Here is a 21907-nt window from a genome sequence, read left to right on the forward strand (position 1 = left end):
CAGACCAGGTATATGCTATGTAGCTTGATAGTTTAAAAACTATATACACTACAATGACATACCGTATATACTCGAGTATAAGCCGAGTTTTTCAGCACATTTTTTTGTGCTGAAAATGCCCCCCTCAGCTTATACTCGAGTCACCTTTTTGCGCCTGATCTCCCGGAATTTGGGGACCCAGTACCAGCTGGCCGTAGGTCCCCTGGACTTGGCACATATGTAGCCCCACTCTTCCTCTACAAGTGTGCAAAGTTGTTGTCCAGGGGACCTACGGCCGGGGAGCAACGATTTTTCAAAGCCGGGGACCCCTTCCATAGACTCCCGTGTTAAACATCAGTCTAGTCATGGACACAGTGAGGCATGGGCACAGTGAGGCATGGACACAGTGAGGCATGCAGATGGACTGCCTAGGTTTATACTCGAGTCAATGCGTTTTCCCAGTTTTTTGTGGTAAAATGATGTGCCTCGGCTTATACTCGGGTTGGCTTATATTCGAGTATATACGGTAAATTATATATACACACATTAACAGGCTGTGGGTTATGTAGTGATAGTGTTTTTTTTCTTTTTTTTTGCATGCCAAGTCAGAAAGCCCAAGAGTTCCGTTTGCCATTTTCCCCCAGACTGCTGACCAAGGAAGAATGGTATGATTTCCTAGTATCCATAGAAATTAGGATTACCCAAGAGACAAATGAAGGATCAGCAGCCTTTGGTTCAATGGAATGTGTTTATTTTAAACATGGCATTTACAAATTTTAGAAAACAATCTAATGTGAAATGCCTTTAGGTCCAAACATATTGGTTCAAATCTCAAATCTGAATTCATGTTCTTAGAATTCTATTCCTCATGTCAAATGTATGAGCTAAAAGATTTTCAAATCACTGATTTATATTCTAATAATGCCACTACTTTATTTCAACATTCTGCAAGTTTCTACTGAAATAACCTCTGATTCGTTTACCTCTATTGATTCTCTCACCTCTACATGGTTCGGACTAGCCTTCAATGAAATTACTTTTAATAGAATATCTATGTCAAGTTTGACCTTTTTAGATGACCCATTGTTGGTTAGACACATAGTGAGCTTTGTTAATCTACATGCACTGAGCATTGGAGGCTGATTCTGTTCCCTGTAAAAACACACAATACCACAGTGACACAGCTACACAGGGGACAGCAGAGTCATCCACATGGCCACGTAGAAGAAGAAGCCTTAACATGTCATGTGCTCTTCTGTCTGCCTTGAAGCGGGATTCTGTCCGTGATATCTAATAGAAACAAATAAGAATATAATATAAGTTCATTTTTCCAATGGTTAACAAAAAAAAGACTGCTGTTTAGTGCCGGTGATCTGCCAATATGGTTCTGGCTATCCAGATGGTTCCTGTAAGGACTGCACAGGCGCAATCTTTGCCGACGGAAATCTCCGAACCTCGGCCGGCATCCAGGGCGACGTGGAATTTGAGGAGAGTGGCCAGTCGGCCTCACGTCCTCGTTTCGCTCGGACGGCTCGCTTGGCCTCCTGGCTCTTTTTTTTAACATCTTCCAATCCACTGGGATGTTAAGGAATGAGCCTGGATGCCGGCCGAGGTTCAGAGATTTCCGTCGGCAAGGATTGCGCCTGCACAGTCTATACAGGAACCATCTGAATAGGGGAACCATACCGACAAGTCACCGGTTCACACAGGGGCAACCCGACTTACAGCATGACTTCAACGCAACTTGAAGTTGCCTCCAGGACTGGCGACTTTGGCTGTGGCCAATCACAGAATAATCAGCTCTGTGGGAGGGAGGGGTTTGCCTGAGTAAACTATTAAAGGTGCTTCAGTTAAGAGAGTGATCCGACTTTGGAGGCAACTGTCATTGAAATCTATGGGTACAAGTCGGATAGAAGTTGCCTTGAAGTAGTACAGGAACCTTTTCTGAAGTCGGAGCGACTTCAGTATGTACATTAAGACGGCTCTCATTCATTTGAATTGAATTTCTCATGTCGCGCGTCTTGGGGCGACACAAGTCGGATCCCAGGTCGCGGTAGTGTGAACCAGCACTTACTGTATATTGCTGTTTATTCAACCTTTTTTTGGTCAAGGAGGCACCCTTTAAAATGATGAACAGCCTCAAGACACGCCATTCTAAAATGTAAAAATGATTCTAATCAATTTACACAATGCAGCAACACCCACAAACTTAGAGGTGATTTATTCTTCCAAAACAAATACGTTTGGCACACTGGTAGTGACTAGTATGCCAATGTTTCTCTTCTCCCTAAGTTTTATTCCATCACTGAGCTAATCAAACAAGGATACTATGCAGGTGCCCAACGTCCTCCTTATTATTATTATTATTCAGGATTTATATAGCGCCAACAGTTTGCGCAGCGCTTTACATCTTATCCACTATAATGTCATTGATTGTAATCATGCAGGCGGCTAAAATATTGTAATGGTGCACAATGAATACCTATAGCTTCATCCACCCGCTGACTTGTATTCAATTTTTTGGACAAGTTTTAGGCATTTTGCCAAGGCACCCCTGAAGGAACCTCAAGGCACCCTGGTTGAAAAAGGCTTCTGCATACTATAAAGATATAGGTTTCATTTCCAGTATAGATTCCATATTATAAATGCTTTACATGCTTATAAACATACCAGTTTTCTAACTCAATTTGAAAAAGTGGTTAAGGCATAAAGGTCATGGACGAACAAATGTAAAAGAGAAAGGTAAGTAAATATAACTCAGTAAACAAGTGCCCATAAAAATACAAGTAAAAAATGTTATAAACCTTGTACAGTCTAACAGATATCATGGCATATAACTTTGCTCATCTTTATGAGTTATTTTTTATGGGATAAATGAAAAGGAAGTCAGCCTGAAGAAGGGAGCTAGGACATCCCAAGAGCCTGCACCTTTAACCCCTTCAGGCCGACCATACGCAAATATGCGGCCCCATTGGAATGGGCTTTTTTTCGTTGGGCTACACATTTGCGTATCTCCTTTTGTGCGGGGGGGGGGGGGGGGCACTCCCAGCATAAAGACCAGGGTCTCACTGAAAGCCCCGGGTCCCGTTCTAACAATCAGGACCTGGAACATCTGATTCTCGGTCACCTGATCACAGTGATAGCCTCTGATTGGCCATCACAGTGATCAGTCACTGTGAAGCCTGCCCCCATGTCTTCTGTCTCTGTGAATGGATGAGACAGATACATTGTATCTCTCTGTCCTTGCAGAGATAGGAAAAAAAAAATGTGTGTAGGAATTTTTTTTTTTAGAATGCCGATTAAAAATAAAAAATAAATGCCTAGATCAAGGTTTGATCTAGGTCAGCCCCAGGGTTAGTGTTTAGGTCAAGGTCAGGGTCAGTATTTTTTGGACAGGATTTTTTTCTCCTTAAAATTAGTATCGGTGTGTTTTAGGTAGGATAAAAAAAAGCAAAATGTGCACTATTGTTGCTGAAAAAAAAACAAGGTATAATCCACCTGGATGCACAAAGTAGTTGTGATGATATGTACGGTTTTACCAACACATGTCAGGCCCCGTACACACGACAGAGGAACTCGACGTGCTTGGCACGTCGAGTTCCTCGTCTCGTTTTGGGATGAAGCCGCCGAGGAGCTCGGCGGGCCGCCTTCTCCTATAGAACAACGCGGCCAACGAGAAAATAGAGAACATGTTCTCTATTTTCTCGTCGAGCTCCTCGGCGGCTCCATCGAGCCAAAACTGTACAGACGACAGAGATTCTCGGCAGAATCCGGGTTTTGACCGAGTTTCTCGGCGAATTCTGCCGAGAATCTCTGTCGTGTGTACGAGGCCTCAAAGTTGCAAAATTGGTCTTGGGCATTAAGATTTGTTTTACCCTTAGGCACGAAAGGGTTAATAAATTAGATAAGAGCAACACCTAAAGCATTAGTAAATTCCATTTTTTTTCTTGTACGTACAGACAAGCTTAAAATAAGGCTTACCTGTATGTATAGTAAATATCTCCTAAATGTCTGCCGTTCAGAACATATTTACATGTGTAAATGCGCATTGGGCTCTTAATGGATGCCATACATTGTGAGAGCTGTGCCGCAGTAGTGAAGTCATCGCGGCATGGCAATTCAAACGCCCAGAGCCCACAAATCCGTAAGGAAGACTGGGAGATGATGGATTCATTGTCAGTGGTGACAGAGCACCGCTGGGGGGGATCTGTTTTTTTGTTGATTTTATTTGGGGGGGGGGGGAGTCTGTGATAATGTGCTAGTATACGGTGCATTCTTGCACTATATGACATGAGTCTGCGGGTGGGACAGTTTTTTTTTTTTTAATGCCAGTTACTACTGATTTATCTCTTCCATTGAAAAATGTTTCAGTTTCCCTTCACCCTTATTAAGGATTGCCTTATTCAACATTCTTACATGCCCAGCCAATCCCACATTGTTCTACTGCAATCTGCTGATCTGTTGCTGCGCACCCAGTCCAGTGCCGCCATCTTTCTTTCATCATGAGGAACCAGCTGGCTTTTCTTGTTCTTGCAGCTGGCCCCCAATCATGCAGCACAAGATCCATCTTTCATGCTGCATAGAAACTGATGCCTTCTGGGATATGTGATATGGTTATCCCAGGAAGCTGCCGGAGGCTTCAGAACCAACAAGCTCACATAGGTGAGAACTAAAGAAGGGTGCAGGTGGAATGAAAATAAAGGAAAAGGAGTAAAAAAATAGGAAAAAAATTAGGGGAAGGATTAGAACAGGACATAGTGTATTTTTTGCTGAAAGGTCCACTTTAAAATCCAAACTTTCTATATTTTCAAATACTATGTAATAGAATATAAAGTGGAATATAAGAACTGCACCCTCGCCCCCTTACTTATTAGAATATTGGTTCCACTGGTATGCCAGTAATGGTCAGATTTCCGTGTTGAGAACCAAACTCTGTCCTTTTCCACCTCGTACACCTTGCTACTGACAACTGAAGATGCCCATGACAGGTAAGAATGTGTTCAGTGATAATAGAGGTCTTAGGCCTCGTACACACAACCGTTTTCCTCGACAGAATCCATCAAGAAACTTGGTGGCAGAGCTTTTTTGCAGAGGAAAACGGTCGTGTGTATGCTTTTCATCGAGAAAACTGTCGAGAAACTCGACAAGGAAAAGAGAACAAGTTCTCTTTTTCCTCGACGGGAGTCTCAATTTCCTTGTCGTGTTCCTCGTCAGGCTGGTTTTCGACGAGAAACACGATCGTGTGTATGCTAAGAAACCCGCGCATACTCAGAATAAAGTATGAGACGGGAGCGCACCTTCGGTAAAAGTAGCGTTTGTAGTGGAGATAGCACATTTGTCACGCTGTAACAGACTGAAAAGTGCAAATCGTCTCTTACCAAACTTTTACTTAACACGCAGTAACATGAGATTAGCAAAAGCAGCCCCAAGGGTTGTGCCAGTGGAATCGAACTTCCCCTGCCGTTGTATGTGTTCTACGTCACCGCGTTTGAGAACGAGGAGATTTGGTCTTGACCGTGTGTACGCAAAGAAAGCTTGTCAAGTTTCTCGACAAGCCTAACAAGGAACTCGTCGAGGAAAACGGTGTGTCTTTTCCGACGAGTTCCTCGGTCGTGTGTACGAGGCTTCATTCTATGTCAACTAAAATCCTGTCACATAGCCTACTCTGAGTGTGGCCTATATACAGAATATTACAAAGGTTATATATGTGGTAAGATTTTAATCCTTGATTGCTGCAAACAAAACTGAGTTGGTAAAATACATGAAAAACAAGTAGAACACATTTGTAGTTTGTACTTTCACTATATGTCACCTGATGTAGAGAGCAGGTCTTTAGTCTACTCTACTGAGAGTAATGGTGGCCTGAACAAAGAATCTGAAGAGACTGAGCAGGTCCTTTCATTCTTTTATGCAGGGTAGCCTCCTAACTCAGTCTGTCACTTAGTCCCACTCAATTTAAAGCAGAACTAAAGTCTGCAATAATTACCTCTGTTTTAATGGTCCAACACCCACAAGGGTCCCTCGCCAGCATCGGCATTCTCTCCCCAGCTTCTTCCAGGAGCTGGTCTTTGGCTTCAGTGCATGCACAGAAATGCAGTCATCTTGACACACAGACACTGTGCCAGAGTGTAACTTATGTGCAGCTAAGTGTACATTCTACAGATGATAACAAAAAGGCGGGAAGGTGTATTTTATTGCAGAAAAGACATTGCATGTTCAACCTGTTCCACCCAGTTCAACCTAAGCAATCACCATGTACAATATATGAATTAACCGTCACACAGAAATTGCTTGCTTTGTGTTTTAGGGGACAAGTAACAACTAGTGACTAGTGATGCTGCCTGCAACAGGTTCTTGTCAATTTTAAGCCCTGTACACATGGGCAGAACACTCCGGTCAGCGCTCTCTCCCACTGCCTAAGAGAGCCGATTGGGAGTCTGACGGCTGCTGGTTTTTCAGCATGCACGGCTTTTGTCGGACAGGACCATATACACACGGGCAGAATGTATTTTTTGTACCGACCAATGTCTCCTGACATTTTGTGTGTAGGGCTTAAGTCTCCACAAAATATCCACTTTGCTGTTAACAGCCTTAGTAAAACAGACTGGCAAGGAGTAAATAATGAAACAAAGTGTCATCAACACCCCATGAAATGTAGTTTACCTCATTTGTAGAATTTGATCTCGGTGTCAACGCAGTCAAAGAAAAGATCTACTACTTCTGCAGGGTCTATTGGATTTGAACTATTAAGGATGTCTTCCATGGCATCTATACCTTGTTTCTCCAGGTCTAGCATGGTGCACAGAAGTTTATCTCCTGCTTCCTACACAAACACAATGAAAAAAGCAACATTTGATTTTAATGATCATATCAAATTGCCCCTCATGCCCAACAGCAGGTCCAGCCAGCAAGATGCCTCCAAATAGATTTTGTCAAAATCATCCTCAGAGTCATAGGCCCAGATTCACAAAGGAGTTACAATGGCGTATCTCCAGATACGCCGTCGTAACTCTGAGTGCGGCCCGTCGCAACTCGGCGCCTGATTCATAGAATCAGATACGCCTCACAGTTGCCTAGATACGAGCGGCGTATGTCTCCTACGCCGTCGTATCTTAGGGTGCATATTTATGCTGGCCGCTAGGTGGCGCTTCCGTATATTTCCGCGTCTAATATGCTAATTAGCTAGATACGCCGATTCACGAACATACGTGCGCCCGGCGTATCAAGATACGTCGTTTACGTAAGACATACGCCGGCGTAAAGTTACCCCTCATAAAGCAGGGGTAAGTCATGTTAGGTATGGACGTCGGAAACGTACGAACAGCGTCGTATTTTACGTCGTTTGCGTAAGTCGTCCGTGAATGGGGCTGTGTGTAGGTTACGTTCACGTCGACTAAGCATTGAGCGGGCGTAATTTACTTTGAAAATTCTACGTGATACTGAGCATGCGCGTGCAGACTAGTTTTAATGAGGGGGGCTTACGCCGTGTCAGATACACTACGCCGCCGTAACTTAGAGCGCAAGTTGTTTCTGAATACAGGACATGGCGCTCTAAGTTACGGCGGCGTAGTGTATCTGAGCCATAGTGGCCAAACATCAATCAATATGATCATTTTTATCAATTATTCAATTAAACTAAACTGATAAAATTTAATCAAAATCAAGAAACCCTCAATTTGTTTAAATTAGAGAGCTCTGTATTTTTTCTGATGCCAAGTCAATTAGTCCTGGCAGGATTTTAATATTCAATTTTATTTATACATTTTTTGATCACTTCTGACTGATTGAACAAATATATGCATTTCTCATTAAACCAATTATATTGCAGATGGATTTGATTGTTTTAATAGATTGTTAAAGTTTATGACTGATAGATTAATATTTTTAGTGTGTTGCATTATTTGATATTTTAATTAATGATAAATTTCTTGTTTGTGGTCACAAATGTTTGGTCACCGTTAAAGACTAGAAAGATGGACTTTAGTCTTAATTTTAATTTCCAAATATATTGGGACGTTGGCACACACACACACACACACACACACACACACACACACACACACACACACACACACATTGGTGCATCCACAGTGTCACCCTGTGACGATGCACAGTTAAGCAATTCCCTTGAAAACCGTTAGAGGTTGGACTTCTTACACATCTGTCTATCAGACATTTTTACTCATTCATGGCAAAGAAAAAAACTCTATATGAGGATATAAAGATCTCTAGTTGAAGGTTAAATTAGTGTAATAATGTGCATACTATATTTATAACAAGCCCTTTATTACACTGCAGGGGCAATAAAGTAACAGAATTCACAGATGACAATTAGGGCCTATTCATACCATATGCAATCAACTGAACTGGTCAGCCTTGCCAAACGTAGTCGCAATGCATAGACAGGGCAACTTGCCCCTAGTCAGGGCCGGCGCTACCACTAGGCGAGTTAAGCAACCGCTTAGGGCGCACGGCCGCCTAGGGCGCCTGGCCGCTGATTAGTCTACTCCCGAGTCCCGCACATATGTCAAGCAGCGTCGCCGCCCCCCCCCCCCCTCCCCCCGCGCGGCTCTCCGCTCTGGCATACTGTGTCCGCTCTCCGCTCTGGTGTGTGTCCAGAAATCCCTTCTCTAAATCATGATGACACATCAGCTACACACTGCTCCCGAGTCCCGCCCCTCCTCTGCGCTCCGTCCTATCCACCTCCAGCATTGCTGCCCTGAATAGTTACACACTTCTCCCGAGTCCCGCCCTCCTCTGCGCTCCGTCCTATCCACCTCCAGCATTGCTGACCTGAATAGTTACACACTTCTCCCGAGTCCCGCCCCTCCTGTGAAGAGGGACGATTAAAATCTAGCAGCCACACCGAAAAACTGCTGCATGAACCAGTGAGCACATGGGGAGTGGGGACCATTCCAAGTGAGTGAGCTCTTTCACTGCTCCCTTCTCCCTGACCCCCTATCTCTCCCTGACCCCCTATCTCTCTCCCTGACCCCCTATCTCTCTCCCTGACCCCCTATCTCTCTCCCTGATCCCCCCCTCTCTCCCTGACCCCCCTCTCACTCCCTGACCCCCCTCTCACTCCCTGACCCCCTATCTCTCTCCCTGATCCCCCTCTCACTCCCTGATCCCCCTCTCACTCCCTGACCCCCCTCTCTCTCCCTGACCCCCTATCTCTCTCCCTGATCCCCCTCTCTCTCCCTGACCCCCCTCTCTCTCCCTGACCCCCCTCTCTCTCTCCCTGACCCCCCTCTCTCTCTCCCTGACCCCCCTCTCTCTCCCTGACCCCCCTCTCTCTCCCTGATCTCCTATCTCTCTCCCTGATCTCCTATCTCTCTCCCTGATCCCCTCTCTCTCTCCCTGATCCCCCCTCTCTCTCTGCCTGACCCCCCCTCTCTCTCCCTGACCCACCCCTCTCTCTTCCAAAACCCTCCCTCTCTGCCTGACCCCCCTCTCTCTCCCTGATCCCCCCCTCTCTCCCTGATCCCCCCTCTCTCCCCCTGACCCCCCGTCCATCTCCTGACCCCCCCTCTCTCTCCCTGACCACCCCTCTCTCTCCCTCCCTGACCCCCCCTCTCTCTCCCTCCCTGACCACCCCTCTCTCTCCCTCCCTGATCATCCCTCTCTCTCCCTGATCACCCCTCTCTCTCCCTCCCTGATCATCCCTCTCTCTCCCTGATCACCCCTCTCTCTCCCTGATCACCCCTCTCTCTCACTGGCCCCCCTTTCTCCTTAACCCCCTCTTTCTCCCTGACCCCCCACTCTCCCTGATTTTCCCATCTCTCTCCCTGACCCCCTATCTCTCTCCCTGACCCCCCTCTCTCTCCCTGACCACCCCTATCTCTCTCCCTGACCACCCCTCTCTCTCTCCCTGATCATCCCTCTCTCTCCCTGATCATCCCTCTCTCTCCCTGATCATCCCTCTCTCTCCCTGATCCCCTCTCTCTCCCTGACCACCCCTCTCTCTCCCTGACCACCCCTCTCTCTCTCCCTGATCATCCCTCTCTCTCCCTGATCATCCCTCTCTCTCCCTGATCATCCCTCTCTCTCCCTGATCATCCCTCTCTCTCCCTGATCATCCCTCTCTCTCCCTGATCATCCCTCTCTCTCCCTGATCATCCCTCTCTCTCCCTGACCACCCCTCTCTCTCCCTGACCACCCCTCTCTCTCCCTGACCACCCCTCTCTCTTCTAAAACCCTCCCTCTCTGCCTGACCCCCCCTCTCTCTCCCTGACCCCCTCTCTCACCCTGATCCCCCTCTCTCACTGGCCCCCCTCTCTCCTTAACCCCCTCTTTCTCCCTGATTTTCCCATCTCTCTCCCTGACCCCCTATCTCTCTCCCTGACCCCCTATCTCTCTCCCTGACCCCCTATCTCTCTCCCTGACCACCCCTCTCTCTCCCTGACCACCCCTCTCTCTCTCCCTGATCATCCCTCTCTCTCCCTGATCCCCCTCTCTCTCCCTGACCCTCCCTCTTTGCCTGACCCCCCCTCTCTCTCCCTGACCCCCTCTCTCTCCTTGATCCCCCCTCTCTCTCCCTGACCCCCCCGTCCCTCTCCTGACCCCCTATCTCTCTCCCTGATCCCCCCTCTCTCTCCCTGACACCCCTCTCTCTCCCTGATCATCCCTCTCTCTCCCTGACCACCCTCTCTCTCCCCGACCACCCCTCTCTCTCCCTGACAACCCTCTCTCTCTCCCGGACCACCCCTCCCTCTCCCGGACCACCCCTCCCTCTCCCTGACCACCCCTCTCTCTCCCTGACCACCCCTCTCTCTCTCTCTCCCTGACCACCCCTCTCTCTCCCTCCCTGACCACCCCTCTCTCTCTCTCCCTGACCACCCCTCTCTCTCCCTCCCTGACCACCCCTCTCTCTCCCTCCCTGACCACCCCTCTCTCCCTCCCTGACCACCCCTCTCTCTCCCTCCCTGACCACCCCTCTCTCTCCCTGATCACCCCTCTCTCACTGGCCCCCCTTTCTCCTTAACCCCCTCTTTCTCCCTGACCCCCCACTCTCCCTGATTTTCCCATCTCTCTCCCTGACCCCCGTCTCTCTCTCCCTGACCCCCGTCTCTCTCTCCCTGACCCCCCTCTCTCTCTCCATGACACCCTCTCTCTCCCTGACCCCCCCTCTCTCCCTGATCCCCCCTCTCTCTCCCTGATCCCCCTCTCTCTCCCTGATCCCCTCTCTCTCCCTGATACCCCCTCTCTCTCCCTGATACCCCCTCTCTCTCCATGACCCTCTCTCTCCATGACCCCCCTCTCTTCCTGATACCCTTGTCTCTCTCTTTCTTAGCAAGCACTGGAAGTAGCTTTACTCCAGTCTGTTTATCTCCTGTTTCAACTCCTTCCTTACCATCATCTACCTATACATTGATGTATAACAGAAATACTTGATTAACGTTATCCTCTTAAAGTGGTATTAAAGCAAAGCAAAATATTTATTATACTGGCAGCTTACCCATTCTTAGATGGGTGGCTGCATTCTTTTTTTTTTTTTTCTTGCTTTTAGGTTTTCTTTTTTATATTCACCTGGTGATCCTGCTAGTAAGTCTATTGTTTTTCAAAAGAACGAGCCATCTTGCAGATGTAGCAGTTAGAGGGTTGAATCAAACCATTTAAACTGGCAAAGGGGTGGAGTTTGGGGCGGACCCAGAGGGGGCGGCAAAATTAGGTTTTGCCTAGGGTGTCAAAAACCCTTGCACCGGCACTGCCCCTAGTCCTAGGAGTACAGTTCACACCACTAGAAAGGTAGGACATTCTGCATTTTTGGCCAGCTTGTTGCAACACACTGCACTGCAAAAAATTTGTATTGCATAAAATAAATGACATTTCATATTGGGACATTCCAAAAAAGTAAAAAATAAATAAAAAAAGAAGGAAATGTGCAATGAGTTGTTACAGCGCATTGCACAGGTCTCTTCACGACAGACACAAGCGGCTGTGGTATAATATGGCCACTGCTGTGACTAGGTCCTTAAACTGCTGGTCTTTGAAGCATCTAACACAGTGGTTCTCAACCTTCTAGTGCCTTGACCCTTTGGTAACATTTCCCAAGTTGTGGGGACCCCTAACAGTAAATAAAAATTCATAGCGGGGGTTGAAAGCACCCAAGGCAAGACAAGTAATTTGCGCCCCTAACCCGCAGACATTTAGCGCTCCCTGAGTGCTTTCCACTCGTACAGTATTAAAACCCCTTATAGTACACTCTTTCTTTGTTCAACTTTCTTTCCTTTCATCTCTCTCTATCCTAGTTCCTTGTTTTTTCCCCCCATCCCTCCCTCTGTCTTTCTTGCTCTCTCTTTCTTTCCTTTCTCTCCCTTTTTATTTGTTCCTCCCCCTCGTATCATCTCCCTTCCTGGGAGAACAGTGCGGGCTTCAGGAACAGCCCAGGATTTGGTGACCCCTGGCAAATCATCATTTGACCCCCGAGGGGGTCCCGACCCCCAGGTTGAGAACCACTGATCTAACAAGTACAATGTATAGCTATGACTGATTTTCCTTATTTCTGTGAGAGGCACAAGATAGAGTTATCCTGAAAGAAGGAACACCACATCACAGAAAACTGCCTTATTTACCTATAACAGAGGGTCTCAATTTGTGGTCCGCTCCTGATGACATCCGGAGAGACGAAATATGCTGGGAGGGAGGGAAGGTACTCTGACATCAGCATGTACTTGAGGGGCGGTCAAACGTAATTACGCAACTCAGGAATTTTTCTTGTAAACACAACTGGATTGTTTTTTGCATGATGCTTTTAATAAAGATATAGCATAAAAACATAAGTCTTTCTTTCTATGTGCTTTCCTTGATGGGCATGTGCAAACATTTAGAAAGCCAGGGAGGTGAAAAAAAAAGCACCGATTTACCTAGTAGTTCGGCCTGCACTGGGTAACACTGTTTAGGGAGTGCCCACATGGCCCAAGTTTTTAGACATTTTTTTCTATGACTGTAAATAAAGAGTTGCCTGGTTACTAAGTGAACCTGGATAGCAGCAGCACAGGCCTCTGTGGGCAGGAGGAACTCAGTTACCCTTCACCCCTCTGCTCCTGCTTAAGTTCTGCTCACTAACCACAGACAGAGCATGCTGCCACACATTCTGCAGGTACCCACTCTGAATCTGTGATAGAGTGGCCCTTCCAAATGCCAGGGCCAGGGCCACATTGTGCATTGCAGCTCTCTACACAAAGACAGCCCAACACCCTGCAGGATTAAAGGAGGCGGGGACAGGGTCCTCATAGTGACTAGGTGCCCACTGCCTCCATTGACAGACATCTGTTTGACCACTGTATGCATCATGTTGTCCAAAGAATGCCAGATGCCAAATTGCCCTCCAAAAAGGTCCCTGTCAGCAGCCAAGTGCAACTAGGCCTAGAGGAAAGCCCGAAGGCTGGAGAGGAGCCAAGACAGATAGAGTATTCCTCCGGAAGTCATATTGTCTGTAAATCTGTGATTCAAGGCAGTAATAACTACTGCCTGATGAAATCATTTTGAAGTGAGGGGAATTCCCCTTTTAGACAGTTCCCCCAAACAGACGTTCCCACTGGAAGATTTCCCCTCACTTCTTGTTCTAATGACAACTGTACAATTTTTGATTCCGAAACACTTTGGGGGGGAATTTACTAAAGCTGGAGAACACAGAATCTGGCGCAGTTGTACATAGTAACCAATCAGCTTCTAACCTCAGCTTGTTCAATTAGGCTTTGACAATAAACCCGTAAATAACCAGCAAAATGAGACTTTAAATGAAGCATGTTCAATGTGACCAGAAAATTTGGCAATAATAAAAATATTTGAATTTATTATCTGGACAGTGAAAAACTGTCTCATACTGAATACAGCAATTGCTAAGTAAACATACAAAAAATATATACATTAAAGACCATTGTCCTAGAAATAGATCACAGCATAAATGTACACTACACAATGTGGCATAAAATATCATCCTCCATGTTTATGTTACTTTCGAATAGAGTGTTATAATAATAATAAATCCAACTAAGCTAAAATCAAATTGACCATCTAATATAAGACATAAGATGCATCCAGATATGCCTGACATGTTTCGTGGCTAAAAAGCACTTCCTCAGGGGCAGTTGCATATGCGAACAAATAGCTAAATTCATATAGAGCGCCGCAACTTTAAGGCGGCGTAGAGTATCGTATTTACGCTATGCCGCCTTAAGTCAGAGAGGCAAGTACTGTATTCACAAAGTACTTGCCTCCTAACTTACGGTGGCGTAGCGTAAATAGGGCCGGCGTAAGCGCACCCAATTCAAATTAGGATGAGGGAGCGTGTTTTATGTTAATGTGGTGTGACCTGACGTGATTGATGTTTTTTACGAACGGCGCATGCACCGTCCGTGTACATATCCCAGTGTGCATTGCGGCAAAGTACGCCGCAAGGACGTATTGGTTTCGATGTGAACGTAAATTATGTCCAGCCCTATTCAGGGACGACTTACGCAAACGACGTAACATTTTCAAATTTCGACGCGGGAACGACGGCCATACTTAACATTGATTAGTCCAGCTATTTGATGGAATAACTTTACGCCTGAAAATGCCTTACGTAAATGGCGTATCTTTACTGCGACGGGTGCACGTAAGTTCGTTAGTCATTTACATATTCTACACTGAACTCAACGGAAGCGCCACCTAGCGGCCAGCCTAAATATTGCACCCTAAGATACGACGGCGCAGGCTGTCGTATCTTAGCTATGTTTAGGTGTATCTCAGTTTGAGAATACACTTCAACTTAGGACGGTGCAGATTCCAAGTTAGGGCGGAGTATCTACTGATACGCCGGCCTAACTCTCTCTGAATCCACCTAAAAGCCTGGAACCTGCGAGACCCAAACCTGCAGGCTGCCTATAGTGTCCACACCGGGAACTGTGGTAGATAGGACCCATCAGGGAGTCAAGCACACACACGGTCCCACACTGTTAGATTTGCAAGGGTGGATGAGGTGTTGGAAAATACCCAATTGGCAAATTGTTTGGGCTCCATTTCTATTGCAACAACATGGAAGACCAAAATCCAATAGCAGATACAAGGTGTTTGAGTGAGGTGCTGCTATACGTCAATAACACCTAGAAGCCGACTGATTAATATGCACAGCTGCACCAGATTCTGTGTGCTCCAATTTTAGTAAATCCTCCCTTTCGGTCTTGGTGAAAATGATCACCTGGACAAATAGAACACATCTACCCTGCTGTGACACAGACAACAATAAAAATTGCTGCAATTTCAAACCTTCCCTACAAAACTAAAAGAACAATTGGTTATACTTTAAATGGCACTACGATCAGACAATATTTTAATATTAATTCATTGATAATAACTTCTGATTACAAAATCACTTACTTTGTCATTGTCCATTAAAGATATAGCGCACTGATGAGCTTCATATAGTTCATGTTTATATTCTGAATGTTCATGAGGACAGTCTTCAGCACAAGATGACTGGGCCTTTGGCACCGCTTTTACATCTTCCACAAATATAAAGGGTTTAAATATAGACCTGGAAGTCAATGAAACCAACAGAAATTACAAATACTACACAAATGCTGGCCATACACAAGCCGAAAATCGTTTGAAAATCTGTAATTTGGACAATTCGTCCGTTTTTCTTCCAGTTAATGGGCAAAAATAGAAAGTCGGTTTTGACTTTTCAGAGCCATAAAAAAAAAAAAAGGAATAGGTTGGAATTTGAGATTTGTATTTCTCGCCTGTTAACCACTTCTCTACTTTGGGTGTTTTTCAGATTTGGTGTTTACAAGACTAAAACATTTTTTTTTGCTAGAAAATTACTTAAAACCCACAAACATTATATATTTATTTTTTTCTAATACCCTAGAGAATAAAATGGCGATCATTGCAATACTTTTTGTCACACCATATTTGCGCAGCGGTCCTACAAGCGCACTTTTTTTGGAAAAAAAATCACTTTTTTGAATTAAAAAATAAGACAGCAATACATTTTGCCCACTTTTTTTATATATTGTGAAAGATAATGTTACGCCGAGTAAAATGGTACCCAACATGTCACGCTTACAAATTGTGCCCGCTCGTGGTATGGTGTCAAACTTTTACCCTTAAAAATCTCGATAGGCGACGTTTAAAAAATTCTATAGGTTGCATTTTTTGAGTTAGAGTAGGTCTAGGGCTATAATTATTGCTCTCGCTCTAACGATCGCGGCGATACCTCACTTGTGTCGTTTGAACACCGTTTTCATATGCGGGCGCTACTCGCGTATGTGTTCGCTTCTGCGCACGAGCTCGTCGGGACAGGGCGCTTTAAAAATTTTTTTTTTTTTTTTCTTATTTATTTTTATTTATTTTATTATTTTTTACACTGGAAAAAAAAAATGATCACTTTTATTCCTATTACAAGGAATGTAAACATCCCTTGTAATAGAAAAAAGCATGACAGGTCCTCTTAAATATGAGATCTGGGGTCAAAAAGACCTCAGATCTCATATTTAGACTAAAATGTAAAAAAAAAAAAAAAAAAAATTGAAACTGTCATTTTTTTAAATGACAAAAAAAAAAAAATGTTTCTTTAAGAGGCTGGGCGGGACTGATGTTTTGACGTCACTTCCGCCCAGCAGAGCTACGCAGACCTACGGGCGAATGAGATTTTTCCTTCAGTCTCGTCCCCAGTCAGCAGCCGAACAGTCCCGATCTCCTCCGCCGCTACCGACGGCTACGGTAAGCGGCGGAGGGCGCGGGAGAGCGGCGGGAGGGGGGGCCCTCTCCCGCCGCCAATTACGGCGATCTCGCGGCGAATCCGCCGCGGAGACGGCCGTTATCGTTAACAGAACCGCTGACACTAAAGATGGATACCTCGGTTGTGGCAGCAGCTGCTGCCGTTACCGAGATATCCATCTTTAAAGTTAGGCCGTATAAAGACGTACAGCGGTTTGGAAGTGGTTAAAAATGTAACTGTTTGCGGGCTCTACGGTCAACCAATCAAAACCTGCTCTGCATCCCCAAGACCCGCTACAAATCGAAAGAAGTCCAGGGACCCCGGCATGGACGAGAACCATCGCACCTTCAGGAAAAAACTGAAGACCCACCTGTTCTGAAGGACAAGGACGACTCCGGATACAAGCGCCTTGAGGCGATTTCGTTCGCATTTGTTAGCGCTATATAAAGTTACTCACTCACTCACTGTGCATATATCACAAAACAGACAACAAACTGATTAATTCAGGTCGATTGAATGATTTATCTATCGAAAATGTAGTCATTACGTGATGGCACTATCGTTTGCTCTCACGGCTGAGTGTTCATTATTCCAAAAGGAGTTTTAACAATTTTTGGTATAGTGTATGACCAGCAAAAGTCTAGTCAGCTAAAGTGTATGTGAACCTCAATGGCGCCTTCACACAGGCTCTCTGTTTAGGTCTACCTACAAATCTTTCAGATAGATGTGATCAGATATGTGGTTGTGACCTTCTCCATGGAGGTATATAGGAAGGCGGATATGAAGGACTTTGTCCTTTTACATCCGTCCTACCAACATGTCTATTCAACTGCATCCTTATCTGTTTTTTTGGACCTAAATGTGATCACAGGTATCCATTCCTGATGTAAACAGACACAATTTGTTTACATCCAGCAGCCCATAGATACAAAACAGGGCCACCACAATCCACTGTTGAGGAGTGAAAAAAAAAGTGAATGGGCATAGCTACGCAGACCTACGGGCGAATGAGATTTTTCCTTCAGTCTCGTCCCCAGTCAGCAGCCGAACAGTCCCGATCTCCTCCGCCGCTACCGACGGCTACGGTAAGCGGCGGAGGGCGCGGGAGAGCGGCGGGAGGGGGGGCCCTCTCCCGCCGCCAATTACGGCGATCTCGCGGCGAATCCGCCGCGGAGACGGCCGTTATCGTTAACAGAACCGCTGACACTAAAGATGGATACCTCGGTTGTGGCAGCAGCTGCTGCCGTTACCGAGATATCCATCTTTAAAGTTAGGCCGTATAAAGACGTACAGCGGTTTGGAAGTGGTTAAAAATGTAACTGTTTGCGGGCTCTACGGTCAACCAATCAAAACCTGCTCTGCATCCCCAAGACCCGCTACAAATCGAAAGAAGTCCAGGGACCCCGGCATGGACGAGAACCATCGCACCTTCAGGAAAAAACTGAAGACCCACCTGTTCTGAAGGACAAGGACGACTCCGGATACAAGCGCCTTGAGGCGATTTCGTTCGCATTTGTTAGCGCTATATAAAGTTACTCACTCACTCACTGTGCATATATCACAAAACAGACAACAAACTGATTAATTCAGGTCGATTGAATGATTTATCTATCGAAAATGTAGTCATTACGTGATGGCACTATCGTTTGCTCTCACGGCTGAGTGTTCATTATTCCAAAAGGAGTTTTAACAATTTTTGGTATAGTGTATGACCAGCAAAAGTCTAGTCAGCTAAAGTGTATGTGAACCTCAATGGCGCCTTCACACAGGCTCTCTGTTTAGGTCTACCTACAAATCTTTCAGATAGATGTGATCAGATATGTGGTTGTGATCTTCTCCATGGAGGTATATAGGAAGGCGGATATGAAGGACTTTGTCCTTTTACATCCGTCCTACCAACATGTCTATTCAACTGCATCCTTATCTGTTTTTTTTGGACCTAAATGTGATCACAGGTATCCATTCCTGATGTAAACAGACACAATTTGTTTACATCCAGCAGCCCATAGATACAAAACAGGGCCACCACAATCCACTGTTGAGGAGTGAAAAAAAAAGTGAATGGGCATAGATGTCACAAAACTGATATCCATCCCATTCAGCTCTAATTCAGCATGGAATCTGCTCATGGGTCCCCTGCAGAACAGAGCACAGCATGCCCGTGTCTGAGGACCCTGATGATAAACATATCTTATGTAATACCTTTTGGTTTGGAAAATAGACCATTGGAAGGGTTTTGGTATATCTGTTGATCTTGATGGAAATCTTGTGAGCCGATAACAGCACAGATGGAGATTAGAGAAAGGTATCAATTACATTGTTTTCTGAAGACTACCGAACCACGCCACCTGTATGTTATGGACAACAGAAGAGGGGCAGGATTCCACAATCCAATCTTGTTTTTGTTGTCCTGATACAGAAGGGCGAGTGAACTTTGGGTTGCCGGTTTTCATCCCAACCATGGCTCTACCTGCCTGCAGTTTGCATGGTTCCCCTTTACTTGTGTGTTTTTTTTTCTGGGTACTACGGTTTTCATCCTAACCATGGGCACTACCTGCCTGTAGTTTTCACGGTCCCCCTTTAGCTGCGTGGGTTTTCTCTGGGTACTCCGGTTTTCTCCCACACTCCAAAGACAGGCTGGTAGGTTAATTGGCTCCTGTCCAAATTGGCCCTTGTATGTGTATGTATGAATGTGAGTTAGGGACCTTAGATTGTAAGCTCCTTGAGGGCAAGGACTGATGTGAATGTACAATATACAGTAAATGTAAAGTGCTGTTTAAATTGTTGGTGGTATATAAGTACCTGTAATAAATAAATAAAATATACCTTGAGGGATCCGGTGTGCCAGTAAGGAAGTGAATACAAGGCCGTTTCTCATCCTGAGGTAGAACAGACACAGAACTAGCTGTAGTCAGGAAGGTGTCCACACAATTTACACTACTTTTAATACGAAGGACGTTTATCACCGATTCCACTGTCAATTCTAGAGGAAAAAGATAGACATAGAAAAACTTGGTCGTTTATATGATCTAATAGGATCCTCCACAGCAATGTGACATTGATGATAGATCTTGTCCATCACGCACCTAAATCCTGTGTCTACATAAAATATAATTATCTTTGAAGATTGAAAGTTAGTGGATGTTAACCCCAAAAAATTTTTTTTGGATGTTACAATGTAGAGAATAAGATTTCCTATCATCTGTGCCCAGTCTTGCCACACAGACTTAATCCAGCTCTGAGCAATCCTCTTTTTAATGTTCAGGGAAATAAAACAGACTTCCAGATAAAAACCAAAGTCCTTTTTTTTTGGGTTAACATCCACTTTAATATTATTGACAGGAATGTATGTTTTATTTAAAACTTGTGGCACCATTCACATAGCTCTCCATATCTATTGGCGTGAGTCAAGCCACATGAAGCCTCAGCTGGGAAAAATTGAATTTTATTCACGCTGGCCTTTACAGTGTACCCCCTAGGTTCTTTCTTATGGATTTTTGCATAGTTTGGAGTGAAGATGAGGCCATGATTGGCTTTGCCAGCATACATGGCTTGGGAGCAGCGGACAGCCTTTTCTGCTCTTAGGCTTTTACTGTGCCCCACAAAGGAAATGTCCTCTCACTTTCTGTCCTGGCAAGAGGACAGGGGTATGGAAAGTTTTGGGAAATTTCTCAACCGGTGACCGAAAAAAAAATGTATAAAACTTATCAGTACATTAGGGAAAGGTTAGAACTTTTGAGATTTTTTTTGTTTTCTGTGCTTCCCTGTCCTGGTGACCCCATTTCTTAATTTCTTATCCTGATGTCATAGCAGCGGCAGTGCATCCATAAAGGGCGCAGGAACGCCGCCGCCCTCTCCTGTCACTCTCTAATTACCATAAATAGATTCATGCATTGCATGAATCTATTCATCTATGGTCACTGCCGACACCCACCCCCTATTCAGGTGCCTGGCCCCTTTTCGGTCACCGGGCACCTGCGATGGGGGTGTTTTTTGGATGCATCTGATTAGAGCCATAGACGTTTGCTTCTCACTCAGCTGTATGTCAGGAATCTGTTCTGCACAGGGTGAATAGGGTGTGCCTGGGCACACCTGGCACACCCTGTGCGCATGCCTATGAGTGCTGGGCAGATGATGGGGGGCGCACAGTGGCAGCACTTGGGGCACAGTGGCAACATTTGGGGCACAGTGGCAACATTTGGGGCACAGTGGCAACATTTAGGCCACAGTGGCAGCGTTTGACGTTTGCTTCTCACTCAGCTGTATGTTAGGAAAGTGAAGAAATTCGCTTTCCTAACATTGAACCGCCTCTTAGCCAATCAGGTGCACTGGGTCTTTGTTACCTGTCACCTGATAGGCGTCCAATCACAGCACAGGAACGAGAGGAGGAGTGGGCGGGAGAAGCAATCAGGGAAGATGGAAGACACCACTCACCACCTGCTGCCATCACCCGCTGCCCACCCAAAACAAGGTAAGTGCCGGCATAGGCGTGCGCAGCCTTTGGCATTAGGGTGTGCCCCCCAAAGCTCAAACACAATCTACCGATCACTCACAATGTTCATTCAGAAAGGGAAGGGGCCGGTAAATGACATATTTACTGGTCCCTTTCCCCACTCATCCTAAAACATCCACAGCAACAACCAGTGGGAAAGGGGGGAAAGCCGGCGGTGCAGTAGGGGGAGCCAGATCAGTAGGGGGAATCTGTTCTGCACAGGGTGAATAGGGTGTGCCTGGGCACACCTGGCACACCCTGTGCGCACGCCTATGAGTGCCAGGCAGATGATGTGGGGCGCACAGTGGCAGCACTTGGGGCACAGTGGCAACATTTGGGGCACAGTGGCAACATTTAGGGCACAGTGGCAGCGTTTGATGGGCACAGTGGCAGTGTTTGATGGGCACAGTGGCAGCGTTTGATGTTTTTTTTCCCCAAATTTTTTTGTTTGCGCCTCCACAAAAATTTTGAGCACCAGCCGCCACTGTGTCCTAGGGATGACAGGTGAAAGAAAACCACCTTAATGGAGTCATGGACAGAAATAAAAACTGCACACATTTTATAACATTCACCCACTAGATGTGGTTTAAAAGACCTTGATGGCCTTGGATCTTGAAGGTTTCTCACCTAAACACATTTTAGCACATGTCCAGTAAGGCACGTTTTAGATGCATGTGACTGTAGAGACCCCTCATGCGGCACACATCCTGCTACACTTGCAGAATTCC

At 45.7% G+C, this 21907-nt stretch overlaps 1 protein-coding gene across 1 annotated transcript in view; it reads right to left on the minus strand.

Annotated features, from left to right (window-relative positions):
* Positions 1–708: 708 nt before the first annotated feature.
* Positions 709–21907, minus strand: part of SCRN1 (secernin 1) — a 53291-nt gene continuing 32092 nt past the window's right edge. Inside the window, exons 6-9 of the mRNA XM_040352936.1 lie at positions 19514–19670; positions 15343–15499; positions 6643–6802; positions 709–1269 (exon numbers count right to left, since the gene is read on the minus strand). Coding sequence (XP_040208870.1) covers positions 6644–6802; positions 15343–15499; positions 19514–19670 — 473 coding nt within the window. The 3' untranslated portion in view covers positions 709–1269; position 6643. The remainder of the gene's footprint in view (positions 1270–6642; positions 6803–15342; positions 15500–19513; positions 19671–21907) is intronic.

This window comes from Rana temporaria, chromosome 5, assembly GCF_905171775.1.
Source record: "Rana temporaria chromosome 5, aRanTem1.1, whole genome shotgun sequence".
Classification (NCBI taxonomy): domain Eukaryota; kingdom Metazoa; phylum Chordata; class Amphibia; order Anura; family Ranidae; genus Rana; species Rana temporaria.